Source organism: Myotis daubentonii, chromosome 7, assembly GCF_963259705.1.
Source record: "Myotis daubentonii chromosome 7, mMyoDau2.1, whole genome shotgun sequence".
Lineage (NCBI taxonomy): Eukaryota > Metazoa > Chordata > Mammalia > Chiroptera > Vespertilionidae > Myotis > Myotis daubentonii.
In genome coordinates this window covers 44,811,010-44,827,499 of record NC_081846.1, presented here as the reverse complement: position 1 = coordinate 44,827,499, position 16,490 = coordinate 44,811,010, and the positions used below count along the sequence as shown (strand labels likewise).

At 47.6% G+C, this 16,490-nt stretch overlaps 1 protein-coding gene across 3 annotated transcripts in view; it reads right to left on the bottom strand.

Annotated features, from left to right (window-relative positions):
- The window catches only part of OLA1 (Obg like ATPase 1), a 170,122-nt gene extending 154,495 nt beyond the window's left edge, over positions 1 to 15,627 (bottom strand). The window contains exons 1-2 of one of the 3 annotated variants that reach the window (XM_059704041.1): positions 15,495 to 15,627; positions 14,101 to 14,201 (exon numbers count right to left, since the gene is read on the bottom strand). In XM_059704041.1, coding sequence (XP_059560024.1) covers positions 14,101 to 14,201 — 101 coding nt within the window. In that variant the 5' untranslated portion in view covers positions 15,495 to 15,627. Of the gene's footprint in view, positions 1 to 14,100; positions 14,202 to 14,928; positions 14,952 to 15,439; positions 15,459 to 15,494 lie in introns of those variants that run through there. The other 2 variants (XM_059704042.1, XM_059704043.1) reach the window with 2 other exon arrangements.
- Between the last annotated feature and the right edge of the window lie 863 nt (positions 15,628 to 16,490).

Here is a 16,490-nt window from a genome sequence, read left to right as displayed (position 1 = left end):
TTTAAGTTAGTTGAGTACATACTTAAAACAAGGGCCAGCTTTGGCATTCAGATCACTACTGTCCTTTGCTATAGTTCTATCAAAAGCAAACATTTTTAAAAGGCCTTAAATGACCTAAAAAATTTTTAAGAACTAAAATTTGCACCACTCTATACCTTCACTTCCACATCAATTTCAAACTAGTTCATGCAAGTACTCTTTGCAAAAAAACAATAATCATAAGTGGAAGATATTAATGCTAAGAATTTACAACTATAAAAGAAAAATATAGTTTATCCCACGGATAAAATAAACATAATTATTTATTGTTCTTTGTATATAATGTACATAATAAACATTATTACATATAAAAATTCAGTGCTTTTCCATATGTGAAATCTTTTATAATCATATATTAGGAAAAAATTTGGTCAGCATGAAAATAAAATACTTATTGAGCACCTAGTATTCTATATAAACAAAGCCTAATATGCAAATTGTCCTCTCAGGCAGTCATTTGACCAGAAGTTTGACCACTCACTATGACTGGCGCTGACCACGAGGGGGCAGCATGGAACATGGTGGGCGTTGGTGATACGGCGCTGGCAGCAGGCGGCAATGGAGGCGCTGTCAGCCCTGATGGGCCCCCGATGACAGCAGGACTGCAGCAGGATGGTGGAGCAGGTGAACGGGTGGTGCCAGGCCAATTCGGGTGCAAGGGGGGGCCTTATTGCCCCACCAATCGCCCCGCAGATGGTGGCCAACGGCCACGGTGGGGGACGGGGCTGCCACCCAGCTCCCAGGCACTGAGGGAGCCAGATGGGGGGCCTGGCCGGCCCCAATCAATCACCCCACAGGCAGGATGGTGGAGCAGGTGAGGGGGTGGTGCTAGACCAAGGCAGGGTGGCAGGTGGGGCTGCGGGGCTGCAAGGCTGGGGGCGCGAGCTGGGGCAACAAGGCTGGGGGGTACGAGCTGGGGCCCGATCTCTGCAGACCACCCGAAGGGACCCCACCCGTGCACAAAATCGTGCACTGGGTCTCCAGTATACTATAAAAAAAATGTTTTAAAAGCTTGTTACTCTGTCCATTCACAGACATGGGAATCTCTGATTCACAGCTTTACTTTATGAGCTCTTTAGAATGAAAATGCTCTCATCACCAGTATTAGCAGCCTAGAGAATAATCTTCCTCCAAGGAATTTCTTTAAGCAATCAAGAATGGAGCCTCTACAGCAAGCATGTCAAACTCAAAGGCTAACACGGGCCAATAAACAAGGTTTAAGTTTATGTGGGCCACAAAAGAACAAAAGCTTCAATTTTCATAGAAATGTAGGTTTATTTCGATAGAGACATGCAGAATACAAAGGGCTGAAATAAATGTATAATCGTTAACATAAATAGAACATTTTAATAAAAATTAATATTTTTTCTTGAACATTAACTTACCAGACACTGAATAACTGCACAAATTAATAAACGTAACACAAATAAACCTATTTTTCTTGTTTTCTGATAGCGAAATATTTCCTGTTGCGTACGCCAAAAAAGTCAGTCTAAGACTAATGACGTGGCAATCGGCTGCTAAAATATTCACTGCTAGTATTAGTGGAGAGAAATGGTGCGCCTGCACATAAGCCATGTAAGGGAAATGAATGCAACATGATTATAGAAATCAGTCATTAGCGAACGTTGTAGTTCATCCTATCTAATAAAAGAGAAAAATGGTAATTGGCGTACGACGATACCCTTTTCATTGGCTAATCAGGGCTATATGCAAATTAACTGCCAACTATGATTGGCAGTCAACTGCCAACTATGATTGGCAGTTAACTGCCAACTAAGATTGGCAGTTAACTTCCAACTAAGATTGGCAGTTGACTGCCAACAAGATGGCGGTTAATTTGCATATGTAGGCACAATGCAGGGAGGCAAAAGGGAAAGCAGGAAGAAGCCCCCTGCCACTGACAGTGATCAGAAACCCAGGGGGGAGCTAAGAGCTGGGGGCCGCCTTTGCCCTGCCCCCCAGCCATGATCGGAGAATCAGGCGCCTTTTCCGCCCTGGCCAGTGATAGCAGGAAGTAGGGGTGGAGCCAGCGATGGGAGCTGGGCACGGTCGAAGCTGGCAGTCCCGGGAGCTAGGGGTCCCTTGCCTGGGCCTAAAGCGGAGCCCACGATCGTGGGGCCGCTGCAGCTGTGGGTTCCCGCTGCCCGGGCCGGACACCTAGGCCAGAGGCGTCAGGCCTGGGCAGGGGCGGAGCCTGCAACCGCGGGGAGCTGGGGGTCCCCTGCCCAGGCCTGACACCTCTGCCAGAGGCCTCAGGCCTGGTCAAGGGGCCGATCCGGAGATTAGTGATCGGAGGGTGATGAGGGTCAACTCCTCTGGCCGAGGCATCAGGCCTGGGCGGCGGGCTGAGCCGGGAATTGGGGGGATATGATGGTCCCCTTGCCCAGGCCTGAAGCCTGGGTCAGAGGCATCAGGCTTGGGCGGGGGATGGAGCAAGCGATCAGAGGGAGTTGGGGGTCCCCTGCCCAGGCATGATTCCTGGGCCAGAGGCCTCAGGCCTGGGCGGGGGCCAGAGCCAGTGATCGGGGGGAGGTGGGGGTCCCCTGTCCAAGCAAGGGGCCAATCCTGCGATTGGAGGGTGATGGGGGTCAACGCCTGAGGGCTCCCAGTATGTGAGAGGGGGCAGGCTGGGCTGAGGGACACCCCCCCCGCCACACACACACCCAGTGCACGAATTTCGTGCACCGGGCCCCTAGTTATTAATAATTATGTATAACAGGATATTGTAAAAATTAAGTTACAAAATTTTTATTAAAACATTTCTTACATACCATTATATTGGTTGGGCTGCAAAAATATTCGTTGGGAACCGCATGCAGCTCGTGGGCCGCGAGTTTGATATGCTTACTCTACAGTAAGTACAAGAAGCTAAGAATCAGCCAGGACAACTCTTCCAGGGGAGCTTATACAAACCATATTAGGAAATTAGTAGAGTGCAGTGGATTAAAGACAACCAGACATTTGTTGCCACTCCTCCTATCAAGAGGTAGAGCCTATTTTTCCTCCACCCCGCCTTGTCTCTGGGCTGGCATCATGACTTTCTTTGACCAAAGAATTAGGTGGAAGAGTGTTGTGCCTCTGCCACACTTTCACTCTCTTGGGAGCTAGCCACCATGCTACAAAGAAATTGGGCTGGAGACCACTAGGAGAGAGAGGACAGGTACTGGCAACGAGAACAGAAGTGCCCGGACTTCCTGCCAAACCTGATAAGGCCCCAGACCTGTGGGTGTAGCCATTTTGGACCTTCTAATACTGACTAGCCACCGTCTGAATGCATGAGAGATCCCCAGTGAGACCAGCAAAGACTCACCCAACTACCCTATAGAACCTATAATAAAAGAGTAATACGCTAATTAGACCAGATGTATTCCGGACATCATTCCAGACATCCTTCCTGACTAAGCGGGAGCCAGAGGGAAGCCAGTCCAGTCCCGGGTGCCTGCAGGCTGCCCGAGGGAAGCCAGCTTAGGTCCCAGGTGCCTGGGGCGGCCCGAAGGAAGCCAGCCTGGGTCCAGGGTGCCTGCTGGTGGCTGGAAGAAGGAAGCCTGGGTCCCAGGTGCAAGAGGGAAGCTGGTGCCGACAGCCCGTGGAAGGAAGGCCTACTCTTGCATGAATTTTCATGCACTGAGCCTCTAGTCATGAAATAAATTGTTATCGTTTAAACCAGGGGTGGGGAATGTCTAGTCTGCAGGCCGTATAAGGCCCACAAAAATATTTTGGTCTGGCACTGCCATGCATTAGGAGTGAGTTAATTAAATGTTTGACCAAATATAACAGGCTAATTTTGAAGTTGATAATTTTGTATGGCTCTTGAATGATGTTATAAATATTCAAATGGCCCTTGGCAGAAAAAAGGTTCCCCGCCCCTGGTTTAAACCATAAACTTCTGGAATGGTTTGCTATACAAGAATAGAAATCTGAAACACTGAACATAATTATCTTATGATTTTTTTTTTTAGCATTTCCTACGATGTTTTCCCTAAACAACAGTAAATAGCTTTTAACGACTCTGTGGTTGCAATATAAATAAATGTCACTAACATGGAAAAAAAAAAAGAATCTGTGGTTGTTCTGTGTCAAATTGGGAAAAGGCAAGTTGTATGAACAACCAAAGCACATTCTCAGAAGTATCAACTAAGGAAGACAAATACTCCCGTGGGACAGTTACCGAGTGTTCAAACAGAGCACTATACAGTTATCCAATATCCGTTCTCTCCTTTCCAGGTCACAGAATTCCTAACTGGACATATGACCATCAAAATAAAGACACTTCCTAGCCTTCCTTGCAAATAAATTCTTGCAACTAAATCTGGACCAAGGGATGTTAGCAGAAGTTAGCAAAGGAATAATGTGGCAGTTTACAGGGGGGGAAATCCCTAAGAGATTGCAAGTTATCTGACCCTTCAGATAACCAGCTGCCTGGAAATTACACCTTGAACCATGAAGATGAAGTCCACACCCTTGGGATCACCAAAGTGTAAATTAAAGCAGCTGGGGTTCCTGAGGAGTTCATAAGCAGAGTCAGTATACCAATCTCTAACTGCAAAAGTCACACTTTTACATAAAAAAGAAACTTCTGGTTAAACCAATGTTATCGGGGGTTTTCCAACATTCTTAATTGAAACTAATCCCATCTCATGCAGTGGTAACAACAAGAAGAGCTGTCCCATGACACAGCAAATTAGTCTGGAATATCAAAATGTAGTTTCTAGAGCAATGGAACAAAGATAGTCTTTTCAACAAATGGTGCTGGAACAACTGGACATCCACAAGCACACACACACAAAAAAAGAATCTAGATACAGGCCTTTGACCCTTCACAAAATTTAACTAAAAATGGATCACAGACCTAAATGTAAAACCCAAAACTATACAATTCCTAAGAACAAAGGGGAAAACCTAGATGATACAGGATATAGCAATGACTTTTTAGATACACCACCAAAGGAATGATCCATGAGAGAAATAATAAACTAGACTTCATTAATATTAAAAACATTTGTCCTCCCTGGTTTGGCTCAGTGGACAGAGCGTTGGCCTGCGGACTGAAAGGTCCCGGGTTCGATTCCGGCCAAGGGCATGTACCTTGGTTGCGGGCACATCCCCAGTGGGGTGTGTGCAGGAGGCAGCTGATCGATGTTTCTAGCTCTCTATCCCTCTCCCGTCCTCTCTGTAAAAAAATCAATAATATATTTAAAAAACAAAACAAAAAACTTTTGCTCTGTGAAAGACTACATCAAGAGAATGAGAAAACAAGCCACAGACTGGAAGAAAATATTTGCAAAGACACACCTGATAAAGGACTGTTATCCAAAATGTACAAAGAACTCTTACAATACAGTAAGAAGACAAATAACATGATCAAAACAATGTGCCAAATACCTTAACAGAGATCTCATCAAAGACATACAAATGGCAAATAAGCACATGAAAAGATGCTCACACCATATGTCATCAGGGAAATGCACATTAAAACAACAATGGGGCACTACTATATACCAATTAGTATGTCCAAAACCCAGAACACTGAAAACCAAATGCTGACAAGGATGTGGAGCAACAGAAACTCTCATTCACTACTGGTGGGAGTGCAAAATGGTACAGCCACTTAAGTTTCTTATAAAATTAAACATAGTCTGACCATACAATCCAGCAATTGTGCTCCTCGGTATGCACCCAAACAAGCTGAAAACTTATGTTCAAACAAAAACCTGCACATGGATGTTTACAGCAGTTTTATTCAAAGCTGCCAAAACTTGGAAGTAACCAACAAGTCCTACAAAAGGTAAATGGATAAGCTATGGTACATCCAGAAAATGGAATATTATTCAGCACTAAAAATAAATGAACTATTTAAGCCATGAAAAGACATGGAAGAAACTTAACTACTCTGTATGATACTATAATGGTGGATACATGCCATTATACATTTGTCCCAAACCATACAATGTACAACACCAAGAGTGTACCCTAAGGTGAACTATGGACTTTTGGGTAATTATGATGTGTAAATGTAGGTTCATCAATTATAACAAATGTACCACTCAGCTGGAAGATGCTGATAAGGAGGAAGGCTATGTATGTGTGAGAGCAGGCAGTATATGCGAAATCTCTGCACCATCCCTTCAATTCTGCTGTGAGACTAAAACTGCTCTAAAGAAAATTAATTTTTTTAAAGAAGGTTTTTATTTTAAAGTAGCATCCAAGACTCACACTTACAATAATACACTGGACCAAGAGGAGATAATTTATAGTGTCACTCAGGTAAGAAAAAGCAGAACAAATCTAGAAACCAGCCTAACCGGTTTGGCTCAGTGGATAGAGCGTCGGCCTGCGGACTGAAGGGTCCCAGGTTCGATTCCGGTCAAGGGCATCTACCTTGGTTGCAGGCATATCCCCAGTAGCAGGTGTGCAGGAGGCAGCTGATCATGTTTCTCTCTCATCGATGTTTCTAACTCTCTATCCTTCTCCCTTCCTCTCTGTAAAAAACCAATAAAATATATTTTAAAAAAAATCTAGAAGCCAAATCTTCATATACTGGGTATGTTCACAACCAAACACAATTGCCAAAATTCAGTAAGCTGTACATTATTAAAATGAGTGAATTTTACTGTTTGTAAAGTACCTCAATAAAACTGAGGGATGGGGTTGAAGGTGTATTTAATTTAAAAGCATAAATAGCATATTTATACTGGATAATAAAATATTTGAGATTAACTCTGATATACTTTATGACTAAAAACCTTATATAAGAAATACTTCTTAAGGTGGCCCATTTTAAAGTAGTCCCATTTAATGTCCAGTTGCACTGACTGCAGTGATCCTAGAATAAGAGAAGTATGTTAATATCTAAAAACTACTAGTATGTCTTGCTTTCAGGTGCAATAGAGCTCACAACACACATAATGACAATATCTTGCTTTCAAGTTTATTGACAGCACCCTACAGTACTTTGCTTAATTATTTGTTTTGCTTATATTTCCATGCTATTTCATTTACTTTGTAAGCAGCCTATATCACAGCAGGAAACCCCTTCAAAATGGAAACCTCTCCGGCTACAGGAAAGAAATTAGGACAGGCACAAGTGTTTATGTTTTACATTACAAAAATTTAAGAACTGCTTTATTTGATCAAGCCATGCTCCATTCACTAAGCAATCTCTATGACAGGGGCTTCAAGGGGCTTTTTCCACATGAAAGAACATGGTTGCCCTACCTGCCACCAATCTGAAAGCCTAAAGCACATGTCAAAATACTTCAGTCACCATAATAAATCCATTAGCACACCCTAATCACTCTTGAGACATTTTATATTTTACTAGAAGCCCGGTGCACAAATTCATGCATGGTTGGGGTCCCTCAGGGTGGCATGTGGAGATCGGACCCCAACTCATGCCACCAGCCTCACAGCCCCGCAGCTCAGCCTGGCACCCCACCTTGGCCTGGCGCCGCCCCCTCACCTGCTCCACCACTCCGCCTGCGAGGTGATCAATCGGGGCCAGGCTCCCCACCCGGCCCCCTCAGCACCTGGGAACCAGGTGGCCTTCCCCCTCCCCGCTCACCGCTGCCGCCGCCCCCACAGTCACCGCCGCTGGTTGCTGTCTGTGGGGCAATCAGCAGGGCGACTGGGCCCCCACACATACCCGCTTTGGCCTGGCACCGCCCACTCACTTGCTCCACCATCCCACCGCAGTTCTGCTCTCCTCGGTGCCCATTGGAGCTGACAGCGCCTCCACTGCCGCCCACTGCCAGCACCACATCACCAAGTTCCACACCACCCCCTGGTGGTCAATGCACATCATAGTGAGCGGTGGAACTATAGTATAGCTAATAAAAGGTATTGAAATAGAAGGGCAAATAATAAAAGAAGTAGACTGAACATTCAAGTTGCAAGTGTATAGATTTATATGATAAACCCCACCTATGTTTCCTATCACTGCCTTATTTGCAAATAAATGATTCACTTAATTTTAAACATTACATAACTCAAATTTTGCTGTCACAACTTTCATATAGCCACTTCATAACACTCTTTTATCTAGTAACTTCCAGTATTACATTTAAAATTGTTACCTCCTTTTCCAGTAAAGACTTAGCCATCTGGGAAGAACCAAGATGGCAGCATAGGTACACACTTGTACTTGCTGCCTGACACAACCACATCAAAATTACAACTAAAAGACAAAACGGATATCATCCAGAACCACGGGAAGGCTGGCTGAGTGGAAATTGTGCAACTAGAAGCAAAGAAAAGTGCATTGAAACCAGTAGGAGGTGCAGAGGTGCGGAAGTCCAGAGGTACGGAGGCGTGCGCGGAAACGTGCTGGCAACTGGGTACACTGTTCTCTTTTTCAATTGGGAGGGAGATACAAGCTCCCAATTGCTCTGAACTCCAGTTCCAGGTGAGACTCCGGAGACCCAGACTCATACAGGGAGAAATTGGACTGTCTGGCATTGGGCCGGAACAGGAGGGCAGCTTTCTCACAGAGGTGCTTGCAGCGATCATTGATCCTGCACGGGGCCACTGGACACAGAGACCCTGGGAACTCTCCGAGGCAGAGCAGACTGGCAGCCATTGTGGTTTGCTCCACCCTGATGATTCCTTGAGACCCCACCCCACACAATTTACAACCCCACCCAAGCTGTGAGCAGAGGCTTTTGCATATGAATGGCCTGTTCTTTTGCAATCTAAAACCTAACAAACTGCAGCTGGATCAAAGAGCCCCAAAGCTTCCAAAAGAAGGCCTAGACAGCAGCCTGCATTGCTTCAAAGCTGGGCCTCATCTGAGCACTTCCAAACCCCAACCAAAGAGGAGGAATCTGCAGATATCTCTGTAGCTCCTGCTGGGTGGCCTCAGGCAGTGGCTGACTTTGCACCCCCTTGGAGATCCAAGAGCCAGTATACCCAGTGGTCAGAGTCAGACCATACCAGAGTACAACTCTTCAGATCCATAGGAGACACACTCAAGGGGCAGACTCAGTGAGCACCAAAGCCCCACTGAAGCAAGTCCTGCTCTATAAGGGTGTCTCCAGCACAGCAATTTTCCCATTGTAGACACAGCTGGTCCTCACAGCCAGTTGGCCTGGTGGTCAATTCCTCCCAGTGATACCAACAGCAATCAAGACTTAACTACAAGACTGTGCACAAAGCCCACAAAGGGGTGCACCAAGAGTGTCAACCTCAGGTAATTGGGGAGGCTGAGCCACTGGGCCCTATAGGACACCTAGCACACAAAGCCACTCTATCAACACAGGGAAGCAGCCAAAATGCGGAGACAAACAAAGAGGTCACAAATGACAGAAATGGAGGAAAGCAAACTACTAGATATAGAGTTCAAAATCACACTTATAAGGTTACTCAAGAATCTTCTAGAAACCTCCGAGAAATTTAGTGAGACCCTCAAGGATATGAAAAAGGACCAATCAGAAATTAAGCATACACTTACTAAAATAAAGAATAATACACAGAGATCCAACAGCAGACTAGAGGATCCCAAGAATCAAGTCAAAGATTTGAAATACGAAGAAGCAAAAAATACCCAACTGGAAAAGCAAAAGGAAAAAAGAATACAAAAATATGAAGATAGTGTAAGGAGCTTCTGGGACAGCTTCAAGCGTACCAACATCAGAATTATAGGGGTGCCAGAAGAAGAGAGAGAGCAAGATATTGAAAACCTATTTGAAGAAATAATGACAGAAAATTTCCCCTACCTGGTGAAAGAAATAGACTTACAAGTGCAGGAAGAGCAGAGAACCCCAAACAAGAGGAATCCAAAGAGGACCACCCCAAGACACATCATAATTAAAATGCCAAGGGCAAAAGACAGAGAATCTTAAAAGCAGCAAGAGAAAAACAGTTAGTTACCTACAAGGGAGTACCCATACGACTGTCAGCTGTTTTGTCAATAGAAACTATGCAGCCAGAAGAGAGTGGCAAGAAATATTCAAAGTGATGAATAGCAAGAACCTACAACCAAGATTACTCTACCCAGAAAAACTATCATTTAGAATTGAAGGTCAGATAAGGAACTTCACAGACAAGAAAAAGCTAAAGGAGTTCATTACCACCAAACCAGTATTATATGAAATGCTGAAGGGTATTCTTTAAGAAGAGGAAGAAGAAAAAGGTAAAGATAACAATTATGAACAACAAAGTGACAACAAATACATATCTATCAACAAGTGAATCTAAAAATCAAGTGAATAAAAAAATCTGATGAACAAACTGGTGAATATAATAGAATCGGGCATAGAAAGGGAGTGGACTGACAATTCTCGGAGGGAAGGGGATGTGGGAGTGAGGGAAGAGACTGGACAAAAATTGTACACCTATGGACGAGGACAGTGGCATGGTAAGGGCATGGGGTGGGGTAGGAACCGGGTGGAAGGGAGCTATTGGGGGAAAAAAGAGGAACAACTGTAATAATCCGAACAATAAAGCTTTATTAATAATTTTTTAAAAAAGAGTTAGCCATCCAATCCTTGATCTCCCAAAAATCTAATCAAATTTATAATGGGGCTTTTAAAACTATTTCCTAAAGTATCCTACTACATGGCATCTGGTAGCCAGTCTAGATAGGTATTCTACATAGCCAGCCAGTACCATAATCAAATTTAAACTATTCCATATCCACGTAAATTCAATACTGTGTGTCTCCCAACAGCTTCAAGCAAATAGCTGATCTGGTTCAACTCGATGTTTTAACTCTGTTGCTTCATCCTCTGAGTTTCTCTGAGTTTAAGCAAAACAAACATTATAAGTAACTCAAGTTTCAACACAGTATCTATATAGAAAACCAAATATAAAATACAACTAAACAAAAACCTTATTTTGCAATCTATTAATACTAGGGGCCTGGTGCACAAAATTCGTGCACAGGGGATGGGTCCCTCAGCCTGATCTGCACCCTCTCCAATCTGGGAGCCCTCAGGGGAGCCCTCTTCAATCTGGGAGTTTCTGTCTGTCTTTGCAATAATATGAGTGAATTGTCTAGACCCCAACCCAGTTTGGTTTGGTGCTCACAGAATAGAGGTCTTTTATTTTTCTTTGCTTCATTGGTGGAGATTTCCTAGAAGTTGCTGGATATCTTCCTTTTAATTTTTCCTCGACACTCTGACTTTACTTATGTCTCTCACCTTTGCTTTCCCTCCATCCCCCACCGCAACAGTAAGTTGCTCCAGGCTCTGCTCTAGTGTCTAGGACAGGGGTGGGCAACCCCTGGCACATGTGCCAAACATGGTATGCCAGTAACTTTTGCTGGCATGCAAAACCCTCTCTTATAATCTTCCATTTACAATTTTTTTTTCTTAATATCGACTTCTTAATTTTTCAGATACATTCAGTGTAGGTGCATCTTAGATAAATAATTTTACATAACAAGTTATCTTAAAGACCATAGACATTGATTGACGAGAGACGGGAAGAGCAATTTCTATGCCTCTGCCTTAACTCTCCCTGCCTTCCTAGATCCGACCAGTGTTTTGGTTTCATCCACATATGCTTGTGACTCTTTGTTCTCAGTGATGAATTTTGTTATAGGAGTAGCCTGACAGATGAAAGTAGTAGCTTGGGCATATCTCTGAAGGTCACGAAATATAAACCTGATGTAAAATCTGTCATCAGTGATGCAGCAGCAAAAGTCCCACTGATAATATCAAACGGAGTCATAAAGTTTTCTGTCGGACTATCAGTGTACATGTATACATTAAAACATAAATGTCTTTTTCATCATCATATACTGTGTTTTTGCCGCTCAAATGAATGTTATTATTTCTTCAAGGTTCTTCACATTTGTACACCTTAAGAGATATCAAGTAAGCATAACATGTTCTCAAAAAATTAGGGTTGGCACGCAGAAGAATTTTGAGTCAGAGATTTTGCTGGTTTGGGCACGCATTCACAAAAAGGTTGCCCACCCCTAGTCTAGGAGATCCCGCAACACATCTGCCACCAGAACTACAATTCCCAGCATTCCTGGTGCTCCCTGCACTCTGGGCTTCTGCTTCTGGTCCAGGGGCTGCCACCAGAACTACGATACCCAGAATTCCTGGTGCTCCCCACACTCTTGGTTTCCACTTTTGGTTCAGGAGCTACAGAAACCAAAAGGACTGGGAACTCCAGCCACCCCCAGGCCGGGCTGACAGGACCTGACACTCCAGTGGCGTCCCCGGGACCCAAGCCACTCAGCCCTGACGCACGCGCACACTGGCCACAGGCTCAGAGCGGGCGGGGTCCCGGGGACGTCTGCCGCATCGCCCCATCTAAGTGGTGGGTGGGTGGGCGTCCCACCCCACCCCCAGCCGCTCAGCACCTGCACACATAGGCCCACCCCCGGCCGCTCGGCGCCTGCGCACATCCCTGCTGCCCACAGGCCCACCATCTTTGTTGGGTTAGTTTGCATACTCACTCCTGATTGGCTGTGGGCATCACGGAGGGATGGTAAATTTACATATTTGTCTATTATTAATATAGACTAGAGGCCTAGTGCACAAAAATTTGTGCACTCGGAGGGAAGGGGGGGTCCCTCAGCCCGGCCTGTGCCCTCTCGCAGTCTGGGACCCCTCGGGAGATAACGACCTGCTGGCTTAGGCCTGCTCCTGGGTGGCAGAAGGCAGGCCCAATCCCTAGGTGCAGCCCCTGGTCGGTCTCAGAGCAGGGCCGATTGGGGAGTTGGGGTGCTGCCCCTGTCATGCACAGAGCAGGGCGAATGGGGAGGTTGTGATGCCACCCTCAATCACGCTCAGGGTAGGGCCTATTGGGGGGTTGGGGCACCGCCACCTGTCACACTCAAGGCAGGGTCAATCAGGGGGTTGGGGAGCTCCCCCCTGTCATGCACAGAGCAAGGCCCATCAGGGGGTTGGGAAGCTCCCCCCTGTCACTCACAGAGTAGCGCCGATAGGGGAGTTGGGGCACCGCCCCCTGTCACACACAGAGCAGGGCGGATTAGGGGGTTGGGGCACCGCCCTCTATAACCCACAGAGCAGGGCCAATCAGGGGCTTGGGGCGCCACCACTGTCACACTCAGGGCAGGGCTGATGGGGAGGTTATGGCTCTACCCCATCACACACAGAGCAGGGCCCGTGGGGTTGGGGGGTTGGGGCGCCAAACCCTGTCACACACAGAGCCGCAGGGTGATCAGGGGGTTGGGGAGCTCCCCCCTATCAGGCACAGAGCAGGGCTGATCAGGGGGTTGCGATGCCTTCCCCAGTCACGAACAGAGCAGGGCGGATAGGGAGGGTGTGGCCCCGCCCCCTGTCACACACAGAGCCTCAGGGCGATCAGGGGGTTTGGGCGCTGCCCCCTGTCATGCTGATCCTGGTGCTGGGAGGCATATTACCCTTTTACTATATAGAATAGAGGCCTGGTGCACGGGTGGGGGCCGGCTGGTTTGTCCTGAAGGGTGTCCTGGATCAGGGTGGGGGTCCCCACTGGGGTGCCTGGCCAGCCTGGGTGAGGGGATGATGGCTGTGTGCAGCTGGTCACACACCCTTCAGGGTGGGGGTCCCCACTGGGGTGCCTGGCCAGTCTGGGTGAGGGGCTGAGGGCTGTTTTCAGGCTCGCGGGTGACGGAAGCTCCCAACTGCTCCTTTTTTTCCTTTTTATTCTGAGCCAGCTTTAGCTCTGAGGCTCCAGCTCTGAGGCCTCAGCTGCTGAAAGTAGGTATCTGGTTTGTTTCGGTTCTATAATCGAAACTCTGTATCAACTCCAGCTCTGAGATCCCAGGCTCACTGAAAGCAGGTTTCTGGGGTTTTGTTTAGCTTCTATATTTGTAACTATGTTTCAAACTGCCGGCTCAGAGGCAAGCAAGCCTCATGTTCAGTTTAAGCTGCCTGGCTGCCGGCCGCCATCTTGGCTGGCAGTTAATTTGCATATCACCCTGATTAGCCAATGGGAAGGGTAGCGGTTGTACGCCAATTACCATGTTTCTCTTTTATTAGATAGGATTCCAGCTTCCTAGACTCTTTCCTTAAATTTTAATTACCTCATGAGTTCCCATTTCTACAACAGGAGTCAAAATATTTGCAAGATGAAATTGAAAAAAGCCCAACATTCACCTACCCAACATTTGGCAATCCAACAATACCAATTTTCAAAGAGGTTCCAAATCTTCCAATGATTGGGAGTGGTTTAATTCCATCACCTCCCTTTTTGGGGGGCATCTGAAATATCAAAACAAATATATAAACAAAACTCATTACCATCCCCATCAACCAAGAATACATTTCATCATACAAAATATGTTATTGAATAATAGATTAAGAATAAAGCATACTGTATATATCAATCAAAAACTGACAGTTAAATCCACTTTATTTTTCAACAACAACAAAAAACTTTAAGTTTTATACACAAATCTGATTTTGATAGTTGTCAAAGCAGTTACTCCTGATAAGTCCTGAAAAGACTGACTTGAAAAATATCTGGCACCATAAGTCGAAAATAAATTTAACTGCATCTAGACTGTTCAGAAACACTTTGTTTCTTAACACAAGGTCAAAGGAGTGAAAACTTTAGGAAGCAGGAGCACAGACAAGAGAGTCAAAGAAAATCTATTCTAGAACCACCAGCAACCAAGTCGCCTACACCAAACCATCCCTCTTACTGGGAACTTGTTGTTTCCCATTTCCCCCGAAAGCACCATTTTTCACATGGACGAACCACGCCAGCATCAAGGTCTTCCCAGCCAAGTCTCTCCCAACTTGGGCACTGTGGATAAACGACTCATCATCAGTATGTTCACAAGCAACCTCCGGAATCTACCCTCGTATTTCTAGCCGCGAATGAATCCATCAACCCTTTTTTATTCACAAGTCGAAACTTTTATCAGTCCCTGTGCATCTGGCTCCAAGCTCCTCGGTGCAGAACGAACCTCACTTTGCTACTTACTGCCAGCGGAACTCAGGAGGACGGCCAGCCAGCCTCACGTTCGAGAAGCTGGGAACTAAAACTGCCCCTGTCTCCTGGATCCAGCTGACCGACCCTCCTGGGGCCAGGCTGGAGCCCTGCTCAGGAAGGGACATCCCAGCCTCAGATCCCTGCCGCCAAGAGCCAGGGATCTCCCTTCTCAGGTCTTAACTCACACCTGTTCCCGGCCAGACCCCAGGCCTCCCAAGCACAGCTGCCAGCGCAGAGCCCCTGCAGTCCTCCGGCCTCCTACCGAGGGACGGCCGGCCGCCCAGCCAGAGCGGGCCCCTGCCCGACATCTGCCCGCTCAGCACGGGGCCAGTGGCCGACCGAGGCGTGGCCCCGGAGCGCGCAGCGTGAGGCGTGGGCCCGCTGGGGACGCGCGGCCTAGTGCGCGGGCGCCTCATTCATCCGCACACCCCACGCCGCCTGCTGCCCTCCCTCCGTCCCGGCCGCCCGGCCCTTGCCTGACGCCCGCCTCGGAGCAACGGACCAGGGCGTCGAAGACGCGGCGGGGAGCGCGCTCCTAGCCTCCCTGCGGGGCTCACCGTGCTGGGGGCAGGCGATGACACGGGGTCCCAGAGGAGCGGCAGATGGGTCCTACCGGCAGCGGGAGGCGGGGAGGAAGGAGGAGACACGCAAGCCCGGCCTCTCCGCCGAGCGGCACGCACGACGACGGCGGCGGCGGCGGCAGGACTGGCGGGCGGGGCTCCGGGCGGCACCTGCGCGCAAGCCGCGCATTCGGCCCCGCCCCGCGCACTCGCTCGCCCCTCTCATTGGCCCGATCGTCCGGGAGGCGGGAGTAAGGTGGGAGGAGCCGTGTGGCGCCGCACTGGGCGGGAGCATTAGCCAGCGCCGCCCGGCCCCGCCTCGGAGCTTAGGTCTTCCGCCCTCTCCGCGCCTTCGGCTTCTCTGCCCGGTTCTCGGCTTCCTTCCCGTCGAGCGCCCCGCGTTGCCAGCACACGCTCGTTCGCCGCTGGCAGCTGCACACTTCACCCGACGAACCTCGGGGCACCCTCGCCCTGACCGCCCTCCCAGAGACGGGTCGCCGGGGACCTGGCGAACCGCCAAGCCATCCCTGCTTCGGCCGCGTACCGAGTTCTCGGATACCACGGCCCCAGCCCGCCTCCTTTTCCTGTAACTATCTTTAGTCAGTACAGATGGTGAGAAGCTGTTAAAGTGTCTTTTTAAAAAAAGGGGGTGAGGGGGTAAGCCCGCCTGGATGGGCTCAGTTGGTTGAGCATTGTCCTGTGCACGAAAAAGTTGGATCCCGGTCAGGGCACATGCGTGGGTTCCTGGTGGGGCAGTATGGAGGGCAGCTGATCCTTGTTTCTCTCTCACATTGATGTTGCTCTCTCCCTTCCTTCCTCTCTCTAAGCATGTCCTCTGGTGAGGATTAAAAAAAAAATAAAAAAAGGAGTAAGGAAAGCTTATGATCTTATTATCTCAGGGCTCCTTCATCACCTTATCGTTCAGGCATGTTTCCCGGATGGGACCCCAAAATGAGTTTAATGGAGCCAACCCTCACACCCCACCCCCTTTCC